The 12,754-nt window shown below is 38.2% G+C and overlaps 1 protein-coding gene across 3 annotated transcripts in view; it reads left to right on the top strand.

Moving 5' to 3' along the window:
• The window catches only part of mei1 (meiotic double-stranded break formation protein 1), a 61,382-nt gene extending 50,578 nt beyond the window's left edge, over positions 1-10,804 (top strand). For all 3 annotated transcript variants that reach the window (XM_014983108.2, XM_088008154.1, XM_014983107.2), the window contains 6 exons: positions 825-1,009; positions 4,312-4,393; positions 4,663-4,769; positions 5,997-6,128; positions 9,293-9,405; positions 10,386-10,804. In XM_014983108.2, coding sequence (XP_014838594.2) covers positions 825-1,009; positions 4,312-4,393; positions 4,663-4,769; positions 5,997-6,128; positions 9,293-9,405; positions 10,386-10,440 — 674 coding nt within the window. In that variant the 3' untranslated portion in view covers positions 10,441-10,804. The remainder of the gene's footprint in view (positions 1-824; positions 1,010-4,311; positions 4,394-4,662; positions 4,770-5,996; positions 6,129-9,292; positions 9,406-10,385) is intronic.
• The last annotated feature ends 1,950 nt before the right edge of the window (positions 10,805-12,754 follow it).

Genomic DNA, 12,754 nt, shown 5'->3' with positions numbered 1-12,754 from the left:
TTCTTCTCTTTTAGTCGCAGTTTTTGGGCTTTTTGGGCTTGGTTATTGTTCCTTAGACCTTCTCTCTCTCTCTCTCTCTCTCTCTCTCTCTCTCTCTCTCTGCACTCAGACATGTTCAACTCGTTGCCTGAGCTCTCTGACACGTATCGGTTCAAAAATTGCTCTGGTTTGCCTTTACTTGTTTCCACTCTGCCTCAGTTTCTGCTGCTGTTAGGTTTTTCCAATCATCCAGTCAGTCATGTACCACTCTGAGCTTTTACATCTTGTGTTTGCTGTTTTCTTTCCATGTCCGTCTTGTCTTTGCTCACCAGTTTATTCATCAGATCTTCTGGAAAAAACAGTAAAGGAAATGGTAAAAATAACATTTCTGACAATTCTGTCAGTTTTTTTTTTTTTTAATGTAACATCATTAGGTGAAATTTAATCTTGCAGCAATTAATCAAAATTTCTATCATTAGATGGTTTTCACAATAAATGATAAACAATACGATTATCGAGGAGGTTCATAAGGTGTGGACAGCGGCTCAAGTCAGAACTTCATGAGTCGTCACACAGACATTCATCCAGAATGTGGCCTCCAAACATGTTTAGCCACTTCTAAAACAGAGACTGTATTAGAATAGATGCAGTAATTCATGCAAAAGGAGCCCCAGCCAAGTGCAAACACTGAACAGTACATAGATACTTTTCATCCGCTGTAAGCCATATCCATTAATCTATTAACAATGTATGAGTCTCACTTTCTAAATTAAACTGCTGAAATAATTTACTGAAATGCACCTTTTTTATTTTTTATCTTACCACTTTCTCATTTTCCTCTCTAGTCAGCTACCTTCGGATGCTGCAGGCTTTGCTTGACGCTGACCTGGCGTCACCAGTGGTGTGTCTGAGCACCGGGCCCGGACTAGTCGGGCCCCGGCCTCTGGCGCCTGAAGATGGAGCGCTGTACCCCCTTGGCTCGACGGGAGCCCAGTGCCTCCTAATCACTCTCAGCGGTCTTCTTATGCAGGTGCTGCACCACATGTGGAATCACGTTCTGCTATATTCATGTCGGCAATATCACAGTCACAAAAAGAGTACTTGAATGCTGTTATTATTATGCTGTAATTCAAATTCTATATGCAAATTGTTCATGCCGACACTAAATATGACCTGCGGTTTCCTAGTACAGAGCTGTACAATATATCTTCATTGCAATGCAGAGTCAGCCTGGGCTGCATGAATATCAAACAGTGAAAGTTGGTCATTGAAATTGAAAGTGTCACTTTGCATATCAACGTTTGAGCACATTCTAAGTTTATTTATTTTGCACCTTTCATAGATTAGGATCTTGAAGTGCTTCACAGAAAACATGATTAAATTAAAACATTAATAAAAAGACGAAGGGCAAATGAAATGGTGCCAATAATGATCCTGTTAATAGTTTAGGACCCGTTGAATTTGCTCCATGTGATAAATGTGTTACTGTAGTTTAGACAAGAGGAAATATAAGCATCAATAACCGTCTCCATTGTTTAGAAATGTTTCTAAAATCCAAACCGTTTTGAACAAGTTGTTTTAAGAGACGTTGATTGGTTGGAAAAAGATTATTTTTCAAGTTTTTTTTTAAAGGTTCAGCTCAAAGGAGTTATTTTGTAACAAGTTTGTAATTCATTTTTCCATTCAAGCAATTTAGTTTGAAGATTTCACGTTTTTTTTAAGTAGCAGTGCAGCTTAAATCAAAGAGACAGGAGATGATATGATGTTAAAAGATTTATATATATTCAACCAATTGAACAGATCATAAAATGAAAAAATAAATAAAAATGGGATAAACACACAGCCTTGGAGAACCCCACAAATTGTTATTACAGTTATTACAGTCTGGCATGTTGTGGTTTATATACTAAAGTTTATGTTCAAAAAAATATCTAATTATCTAATTCCACAGGTTACCACCAAACAAACAGCTAACTAACTAACCCCACCAGGCTAAGAGTTGTTTGTTTAATTGTTGTAGGTTTTCTTTCTAAGCACCAGTTCCTGCCGATCTTTACTGGTCTACATGCTGAGAACTTCAGCAAATGAAGCCATAAGTCATGGATAAAGAATCAATAAATTTTGGACACTAATGAAACGACTGAAACAAGTGTTTTTGTGTTTGCCATTTTTAAGACTTTACAGTTGGAGTTTAGGTATTGCTAAGAATATCTTCCAATAAAACATAATTACGTAGTCATATTTTCAAATTTCCTGTCAACTTAAAAATAAAAACATTTAACTCAAAAACATGGTGGGCCACAGGATGACAGCCTTACGCTCCTACCGCCAGGCTTGGCAAGCTTTCTGTGGGAAACCCTGCTTATGTTTTTAAAAAGATGAGCAGAAGTTTAAATTATTTCTTATTTCTGAATTGGTGATGAGATTTGTTCACAGAAACTGCACGGCTGTTTTGAAGAGAAGACTGTGTGTCTCTCTAGAAATGCAAAGACAATAGAAGCTATAAATGCACATCACAGTTTTTAGATTTTTAAGCACTACAAATACTATTGCAAGGCCTGTATGTGTCTTGTAATACTGTGTCTGTGCTGCAGCGCACCAACCTTTGGCTCCTTATCTCCCCTTTGTGTAAAAAAATAAATAAAAGCGTTAGCGCGATGGTTCAGTGCTCTGTGGTCTGCTGCTCTGCAGCTGATATGAGTAACAGTTCCCAAACCACTCCTCTGCTATTTTGCTCTCTCTACTCTTGGTTCTTTGGTTCAGCTGCAGAAGGGAAGCGCCACAGCTCCTCTCTTCTCCCTCCGTTCATGTTTGCATCCTCATCTGGCTGAAGGATTTGCTCCAGTCCCTTCAGCGATTCTCTCGCCTCCTTCTGCCCGTCCCGTTGACTCCTGCCTCTCTCCCTCTCTGCCTGTAGCTTAGGTTATAACTCCACTGTTGTTTTATACATCTTCCTGGCCTACTTCTGTAATTTTGGACACCATGCAGCGCTCCCTGTCAGCTTCTGTACTGTGGGAGAAGCATGCATTATTAAAACCTTGCTCAGTCACTGTCACCCGTGTCATCTTGTTGTCCTTTCTGTGTCTGAATGCATCTCTGTCCATCTGCGGGCATGTGTCTGCGTTTTTTGTTTCTCCCTCTGCATCTGTTGCTTTATTTTCTCCCAAGTGAGCTCACATTATTATTATTTCTTCAACAAAATGATTGTATTTTTTCAAAATTTGCAAGAGCGTACCCTGCTTTTCCTGCTTGAAGGATAAAATAAAATCCTCTCTACTGTTTTGTTCAGTAAACATTTGTGTTTTCCAGGATACGACTGTTTAAACACACAAGGCCGTCTGAGCTATTTGTTAAAAATCTGCCGATTGAGTTTTTATACCGGAGAGATTGAACAACTCTCACCTTTCTGCATCCGCCAGACAGCTTATCACAGCAATCTAATGACAAATGTAACTGCTGAAGACGCATCAGGCCGTCGCAGCTTGCAATTTGTCACTGTCGCCTCACTTTCTTACTGTTGTCAAGATGACATACGAGCATAGTGACGGAGCGCTCCCGACTCCCTTATGCGTTTCCTTTTGTGTAGAAGGATCCTTTCATCAGTCCAGACCGGTCCTGTGATTAAGAAGTGGTGCTGAGCGCGGCCATTCCTCACCTCTGTCGTCTCCTTAAAGAACTGTGGAAACAAAAATATTTTTGTTGGGTTCCTTAAAGATTTTTGAGTCTATTTGTTTCCACATTGAATAGCTTGTAATAGTTAGAAATAGCTTGTACCTTTTTTTTTAGTAGTGTATCACAATTCAGGCACAAACTTCAGTATATTTCATCTGGATTTTAATTGATTAACCAGAAAAAGAAGCGGCTTAGATAAATGGATATTCATGTGATGGAATGGCACAGTCAAAGTCCACACCTTGAAATTAGACATTGAAATTCAATGTTCATAGATGCTCTCCAACCCATTTGACTGAGGTTTAGGAAAGAAACGTCTTTACGTCTTAGCACAAAAGATTTGTAACAAAGGCTTGTTCTTTAAAGTATGGACACAGAAAAACTGAAAGAATTCACAGATTATCTCAGATGTTTTGATAATTTGCATCATTTTCTTTCCACTTCACAGTTGCCTCGATATCGAACCATCAATCACATAAAATCCCCAAAAAACACATCGAACAATGTAACAACGTGAAGTCGCTTGTTCTCGAGCGTTTTTTGTAAACATGAGCTGCTGATATTTCACATGCGTTTTCTCAGGAGAAAAGTCATAATTTCAGCTCTCCAGTTCTGTATTGTTGGTTTCTCTAACGGTCGTGTGGATGTTTTCCTTCTCAGAAACACGAGTTGCTGCTGAGAACGTCGGTCAACTGTCTGAACTCCCTCCTGGGCTTCCTTAAAAGAAAGAATCCTGATTTAGGTACAAAACAGCTGAAATAGTTCATTAATAAGTCATTGCATTGAACTCATGTCATGCAGCCCTCAAGTTCTACTATCCAAATCAATATATATATATATATATATATATATATATATATATATATATATATATATATTATTTCTGTTAACACTGCAGCACAAACCACGTTTTACAATCTTTGATGTTTTAGGCTTTTAGTTTTCTGTGTTTGGACTGTGAATTTTCATTTTCGTCTTCTTTTCTTTTGGTTTGTCTCTTGTTTTAATTAGCCAAGCAGGCAGTGTGTCAGCCTTGGTCTCAGTTCCTCCTCTACTGCAATTTCAGCTCGGGAGAGAAATGCCTTCTGCACCCCGCTCTTCTCAGACTCATCACACTTGTAAGTTATTTCCCACAAACGCTTCTCTGAGCATGAAAATTTAATGTGTATCGTAATATAAACGTGTTTACATAACCAGGGCAAAGGGTGAATATTGTTATGTAGGTTAATACAAGAAAACTGCAGAAAAAGACTTGAATGTTTCATTCTGATATTGCTGGGAAGGAATAGCTGGAACTACTAGATATCTCTAGTCCTGAAACAAACCAATGCATCTGGGATTTCTGTCCTGATTTAATTGACTTGGTCAAATAAAGTGTCACCTTAATTGTTTGCTTTGCAGTCTCATCAGGACGCTGCAAAGTCTTTTGGTGATTGTAGCGGCCTAAAATTACTGATTTTGCAGCACATTTTTCAAAAAGCTGCGGCCAGTGTTGCAGATTTTTTTTAAGCCTTATTTTTGCCATGACATGTTTTTAGCATATTTAAAGTACAAATAACATTTTCAAGTACTTTCTTGAAATAGCATGCGTATCCCTTCCGTGGACGTAAGAGACGGGATCATTTGGACCCCAGAAGTTTTTTTTAGTCTGTGCACTGTCCCACTTTTACAAGGTTTTTTTTGGGTGTGGTTTTGGGAACTGACGGTCTGATGGGACAGTTCCCCACTTTGACACCGTCTGACCGTGACATTTAGCGTGTTCCTTCTAAAATCATGAACTGAGGAGTGATCAAAGTGCAAAAGAAGAAGTCCATATTTGTCATTCCAGTTAACATGAGTGATATTAGCTAATCTTACAGAATAGACTCAAAATGGCTTATGCAACAAAAGAAAAGGCTATTTTTACTGCTTGGTGTAACACATGCTTTCGGACCCAACAGGCTTAGTAGCTAAGATAACTCACCGTTTTTATGGTTACCATCTTGAATAAATAGTTTGCAACACGGTGCAAAAATGGCAGCTACCAGGATTGTTTAGGTCCTTTAATCCTTATGGTGTTAATTAGTGTCACATTCAGTCTGCTGCATGGAACCATGACCAGTTTCAAAGGACTTTGTGCTGTAGCAAAAGGAACAAGAGCCTCATTTAATCCACTTTCTATTGTAATATTTGCAAGACAAGATAACCACTACTTTTAAATCCCACCCTAATGTACATTCACTGAAATATTAACTAACATATGATTGTCTGTGTGTTTCAATCCCTCACTCTCTCGCTGTTCCTACGGAAGAGTTGTGCATTTCTATTTTTCTGAGGGGTTTTCTGATTGTGTGCCTTGTTTGCAGTTGTTGCAGTACGGCAGCACAGCGGTCCTGTGGGAGCCGGACCTGCTCCATGTGATTGATACTGTGGAGAGGAGTGGGATAAAGGAGCTCAACCACGAGGCGGCACGGGCGCTAAGGTCGCTTCTTGCACAGGTGAGCCGTGTGCACAAACATTGTGAGGATTCTGACAGGATGCTTCAGGATCCCCTCGAAGCAGCAACACGTCGTCGGCCAGCAGAAATATGCAATTTATTGCCTCGGGGTGTTTCACGTATAATTTATGAGTGCAGATTTATGGAAAGATCAAAACTAATCTGAGGGCAGTGATTCCGGGTTAATGTTCGTGCAATCTAATTGCAAAACTGAGTTATCACAATGGGGCGGTAATTACCTGAGCAGCGTGTCGCAGGCAATCAGCTTTTTGGAATAACTCTGTCAATAATGATACAAACATGTCAAAAAACCAAATGATGTTGAAAAGAGTCTTCTGAAGTATGATTACATTTATTAAAAATAATGATGCGGTTTATGTCCACAGCAGGCATCCGTATTGCCATAGAGATGTGTGCCATTAAACTGGAAAATGAGCACATTTGCAAAGGAATAAATTACATTTTTCTTTTTCTTCCTGTATGAAATCAGTCAGAGGCTTTGTTTGGGTCTTTGTGCACAGTTCACTGCAAGCAAAAGAAGATGCACAAGAAGTACATTATTCTGGTCACTAGCTAATTTTTTCAGTGCATCTTTAGTTGACATAAATGCCTCACGCTTTATGATTTCAATCTGGATAAATGTAAATAAATTAGGGATGCACCAATCCACTTTTTCAACTTATGATACTGATGTAGATTTATGAGCTCCGAAATAGAAAAATAGAGCTGGAATGACTTAAAACGTTTCTTTTAAAAAAAAATAATAATACAGACATAAATGTGCTGGTTGGTTGTACAAATGTATATGATAACTCTGCACCATTAGCTTCATAAGTTTGGTCAAACATGTAAAAACAACACAACTTTGATTTGTTCAGTCAGTTCAGATAGGAGTATAACAGCCAATGTCAAATAAATAATAAAGAAACTCAGACAACAGGTTGACTAACTTGGTCAAACATGTAAAAAATAAACTGCAACAACCCTTCTTTTAAACGGTTCAGAAAGAGCAATTAGGATATCTAGATATAATGTAAAATAAACAATAAAGCCTGACTTCGCTGAGAGCACAGAGCATGGAATTAAACTGAATTTTTTTCACTATCGGTACCGATACAGATATTAGCATCGTATCAGAGAATCTCTCATTTTTGGTAGACACAAACATTTTAACTGTGTCATTTTCCTCTGTTATTAGAGTTTCTCTGCTCTGTTGTGATCCCAGTTCTGACACGAACGTCACTCAGATCATCCTCGCTAAAAACGTGCCACCTAAACAGCATCCTCGTTGTCATCCTCGTCAGCTTTACAGCGGCGTCAGGTCGAATAGATTGAGTCTGAATCAGAAATGACCAGAACTGCATTTGGTATTCAGTAAAGAGCTCCGAGTACAAGAGTGACAGAATGACGGCATGATGGCACATTCACTGGAGCAACTCCCAGTGCCCCAGTGAATCCTGAACTATGTGACTGCATGCAAATGCGTCAGTCTGTCTGCGCCTTTGCGTACTGTTCCTTTAAATAAATGTGTGTGTTTCCAAAAGCTCGGATTGATCAGATTCTTCCCTCACAGCTTGTTTTATGTTTTCCGCTCCCGTCTCCATTAGTTAAAACTGATGCACATTAAGCTTCACGGTACAACGTGTTCACTAATGATGGATGTGGAACCAAATGATGGCATATCAGTCACCTGTGTGTCTGCGTGCTTGCAGGACATTTACCAGTTTAACTCTGCGTTGTTTACCAGTCTTCACTGGAAGACTACAGGACCTCGTAGTCGGTGTGTGTTTCTGTATAACTAATGGGCCACTTTGACTGGTCAAACGCCTCGTCTTTGGCTTCATCAAAGTGATGGCACTTGAAAGATTTTCACTCAAGTCTCTATTTGTCTCATTTGTTGGATACATTTGGTGATTTTTTTCACCTCCTTGCTTTTTCTTCCTCCATCTGTTTCACATTCAAAATGACATGATGCAGCTTTAACCTTCCTTTCTTTTTCTTCCTTGCTTTTGAACATCTGACCAGATTAAAAACCCAGAACGTGTTTTAAAAAATCGTTTTTCATCTAATCACCGTCTTTTAGAGTCGGACAAAAAGAGCCGTTATATAAGGAGTGTTTCAGTGATTTTTATGTAATCAGTTTTTGTTTTATGAAAGGTTCAATATTTAATGAGAGCAGACGCTATGGGAAGGCGGTCTGTTATTCTAAGTGATGTTCAAAAGCCTCAGTTCTGATTTCACCAACTAGTACAAAAACACAATGGAGCTGATTTAACAAAGCAGTTTGTTAAATCAGCTCCATGTTGGGAGGTAGAAAACCTGAGAGAAGTTGGCCCATCACTTTCCTCAAATCAGACAAAATTTGTGTCAAATGTTTGTGCTGCAAATTTTTCTGTTTGTGGCGCTATCATTTTAAAGACATTAAGAAATGCTTCTACAGGTCATGAAAGGTCAACCAGCGCCCCCTACGTTCTTCACATCTAATAATTTGGTGTCAATCAACTCGACTACTTTTGTGCCGGTTTGTGCTGCAAAAAAATTGTTTGTGCTGCTTTGGCTTTGAAAGTATTACTAAATGTTTAAAGGTAATTTTGATTTTGTAAAAGTGTGGAGCTGGTCGACTTTTTGACTTTAAACTTTCATTAATATCTTCAAAGCCAAAGCAGCACAAACAAAAAAATTTGCTGCACAAATGTAGTCGAGTTGATTGACACCAATTGTATCTGATTTGAAGAAGGTGGGGGTCAACCAGTCATGAAAGGCTGGTTGACCTTTCATGACCTCTGGAAACATTTCTTAATATCTTTAAAATTATAGCGGCACAAACAAAAATGTTGATGCACAAACATTTGACACCAATTTTGTCTGATTTGAAGACAAACATTTCCACATCATGTCAGGCTACAGCAACAAACCGACACCAAGTAGTGGACAATAGTGAAAGAAAAGAATATGTGGTCATTTTGAAGTACAAAAATATGAATCAATTTTCAAGTGAACTTTGACTGGGCCATTCTAGCACATTACCATGCTCTGACCATCGTAGCTCCGGCTGTGTCGTTGTCCCCCTCTGAGCTCAGTTCAACTTTCCTCCGAGTTAAAGAGGATCTCTTAAAGTCGCTGGTCTCACTTGGCTCCAAACTTAAGATCTTATCGTTCTTTTAGGTCCAGAGCAGCGTTCCACTTCCTGCGGAGGATCACAAGCTGAGAGTCAGAAAACTGCTGGAGTCGCTCGGACCACAGACATCTGCTGAGAGCTGCAGCGTGTCCAGCGTTTTGTATCCATAGCCTGAAGTGAATCGAACTCGTTCACATCAAACACAGTCAGATAATCCAGTAGGTGGTAAACGCTTCCTTACACACAACCTGCAAAACTCCTAGACGAGACCCTGATTATTTCTGTAAAATATGAGTTACAACATTTCATTTCCCTTTGGGATCAATAAAGTATTTTTTGAGTTGAATTAAAAGCATAAATACCAGTTATACTGCAGTTTATGTCTAAACATTTCCATTTAGTTGATTTTTCTAGAAGTTTCTTTAATGTTTGTTGAATTTTTGATCATAATCATGTCGTCCAGCACTTTTTCTAACACATACAATCACAGGTAGGATGTTTATTTATTTATTTTTTTTGACTATTATTCTGAGACAGCTACAGCTCAAAAAATGAGAATGTCATGAAAAACATCAATATTTTCAGAAAGTAAAACTCGTATTATACAGATTTGAAACGTCTGGTAACAGCCATTCAGGTGTTGGAAGAGAAATTCATCTAAAATCTGAAGGACAGCAGCTTTTGAGGAGTAGTTTTTTTACTTTTCCACAATTTTCTGAGACATTGAATTTTGGCTTTTGAGTATCTGTAGGCTGTAATTATCTAAATTTACAAATAAAAAAATGAAGGCTGGAAATATTTGACTTTGTGCGATAAGCCTGTAATATGAGTTTCACTTCCTGAAATGAGGGACAAGAAATATTGAACTTTTTTTAGCTGCATCTCTACAGACTTTCTAATATGGATTTTAATCTCATGATTCTTTTTGCTGCTGTGCTACAGAAATCTGACCTGCGATAAAAGAAAGCAAATGATTCACAATAAGTTGAACTCTATGATCTGTGACAGAATATCTACTTAAGTAAGTAATTGTGGGTTCGTTTTGGAGAAAGTTGTTTCTTGTTTAAAGTGTTTGCTGCTAAATTATTCACATCCAGGTCTTCACCCTTGGCTTTATTGACCCTTAACTCGTCCTGTCAGAAACGTCGGAGACGTGTCCCTCTGTATGTCTGAGTTCTCTCTGAAAACACCCTGATTTTCTGTGGTTTTTGTTGTTTTTTTCATTTCTAAATCTCTTTCTTTCTTTTTTCTATCTGTGTTCCTCACCGTACCTCGTTTTTCTAACAGCCGCTCAGCAGATTACGATGAAGGTTTTTGTTGAAGGGAGAAAAGAAAAAAAAAAAAACGATCTGACATTGATTGTGCAGAGAGGAAGGCCTTCGCTGCCAAAAAGGAGCAGATGTTGGCGTCGCTCCTGAGAGAGCAAGAAATGTCATTGTAGAACAAAAACGTCCTTGGTGACATTTTTCTGCAACATTTGTTGTGTTTACTGTTGGTGGATTGTTGTTTGGGTGTTTTTAGAAGACAAATAAACCACCGTTTAGGACTGACTGCAAAAAGTCTTTATTGTTTTTAAACTTTACATCTTCAGTGCCTCACGGAGGTATTGAGAAACTTTTACTGTTATGCACTAAAATTAATGAATGCAAAAGTATTAATTCCTCAAACTTTTACACATTTTGTGTCGCATCTAGGGAAGCATAATACGGAGCAAAACATTTATCAAAAATAATGTGGCATTAAAAGTTTAGCAAAAGTAATAAAGTTTTGCAAACACTAGTTTATAACAATAAACCACAGTTTCTATTATATTCTTTTTCTTTAATAATGATAAGCAATAAAATAATAATCCCATCCTTAGTTACAACTGTAACCTTCTATGTATTTTATTGGGATTTTATGTGAAACAGAGGGAAACTGATTCACAGTTTTCTTTTTTTCCTCTAAGAAGCGTTTGTTCAGATTCAGCCCCCTGGTGGCAACATGTGGTGGTTGCCTTTTTGATGGGATTACATCTGCACGTTTTTGGGACATGTCTCTACCAACTTCACACATCTAGAGACTAAAATGATATCTGCCTCTGCTTCTTTGTAAGCAAAATGAAACTCCATATTCTTTGATTGAGATTTATTTGTGAAAATAGACTTTTCAAATCTTTCTTCTCAATTGGATTTGGGTCTGAACTTTGAGCTGAAAACTGAAACTCTTTCCCAGTCCGAAGGCTTTTCCGACTTCTAATCAGCTCCGTCCATCTCCTCATCGACTCTTACCAATTTCCCCATTCCTGCTGAAGAGCAGCATTCCCACATCATGATGGGGAATCATGATGTGGGAATCACACATCATGATTCCCCATGATGTGGGGAATCATGATGTGATTCCCCACATCACATCATGATGTGGGGAATCATGATTCCCCACATCACCATTAGAACGATGGTGAGAAACCATCGTTCTAAAGGTTTCTCACCTTTAGAACGATGCGTTCAGGGTACCAATATTCTAGCTTTGCCCCCTTGACGCACTGCGCCTGCTTTATGCTGTTTACTAACGCAGGTGAAATCAACTCTGAAACCGCCTGAAGCCTGGCTCAGTGGAAAAGTGTTTTTGTTTTTGTTTTTTTGTTTTTTTTAATCTTTAAGCAAGTATAAATAAAATGTTGCCCCTAGTAACATAAACAGTTAAAAATTAAAACAAGCACATTTATGTAACAACCGTCTGCTTTGCCTTTGATCCAGCTGTTGCATAATAAAGACTAAGGCTGCGATTAAGATCATATTCAGAAAGTGTGTGCTGGCCTCACAACATATTTTTTTTATTTACTCACTTTAAAGATTCACACACCAAAATCTCATCCCAAGTCCTTACAATTATTCTGCCTGTTGTAGATTTATCGTCCACTTGATGGGACTGGATGAACAAACTTAAGTTGTCACTTCATTTATCAACCAAAAGGCTGCTCCGTGTTTACGAAAGTAAACATGGATACTTATGATGAAGCATATCTTGCGATTTTTAAGTTGTTGTCCAATCTGGGCTAGCGCAATAAAAATTTAAGCCTCATTATCATCGCTACTATTGTTGTTTTTCCTCCCTCTTCCACATACCAGTACAAAGAACAGTGACGTTTGACAGTATCAATGGCGTACAGGTCGAATCAATGCAACCTGGCCATGTTTGAAAAGATCCGATGCATGTAAGATTTAGGACCACATGTTTAAGTGCCCTGGGTCGCATTTGTCAAAATCTGATTTGTTTTGTTGAGATCGTCATGAAAAGATCAGATAAGATTAGGGCATAAGGGCAAAAGAAAAAAAAAATCAGATTTGGATCACTTTGGGATTTAGTGTGAAGAATATAGATTATTCCTGACCTGTATATTTGTTCTCTAATGTTCTCTAACAAGATGCATTCACAAAACATCTGAATTTAATAAGTTCATTGGAACAGGTTTTTTTAAATAAATATTTAAGAAAACCGAATAGAAGTACACACCGCACTTTTCAGAT

This window comes from Poecilia mexicana, unplaced genomic scaffold, assembly GCF_051168715.1.
Source record: "Poecilia mexicana isolate PSO_F unplaced genomic scaffold, ASM5116871v1 scaffold_8, whole genome shotgun sequence".
Taxonomy (NCBI): Eukaryota; Metazoa; Chordata; class Actinopteri; order Cyprinodontiformes; family Poeciliidae; genus Poecilia; species Poecilia mexicana.
Note: the sequence above shows the minus strand (reverse complement) of the source record. Positions and strands in the feature narration are given on the sequence as shown.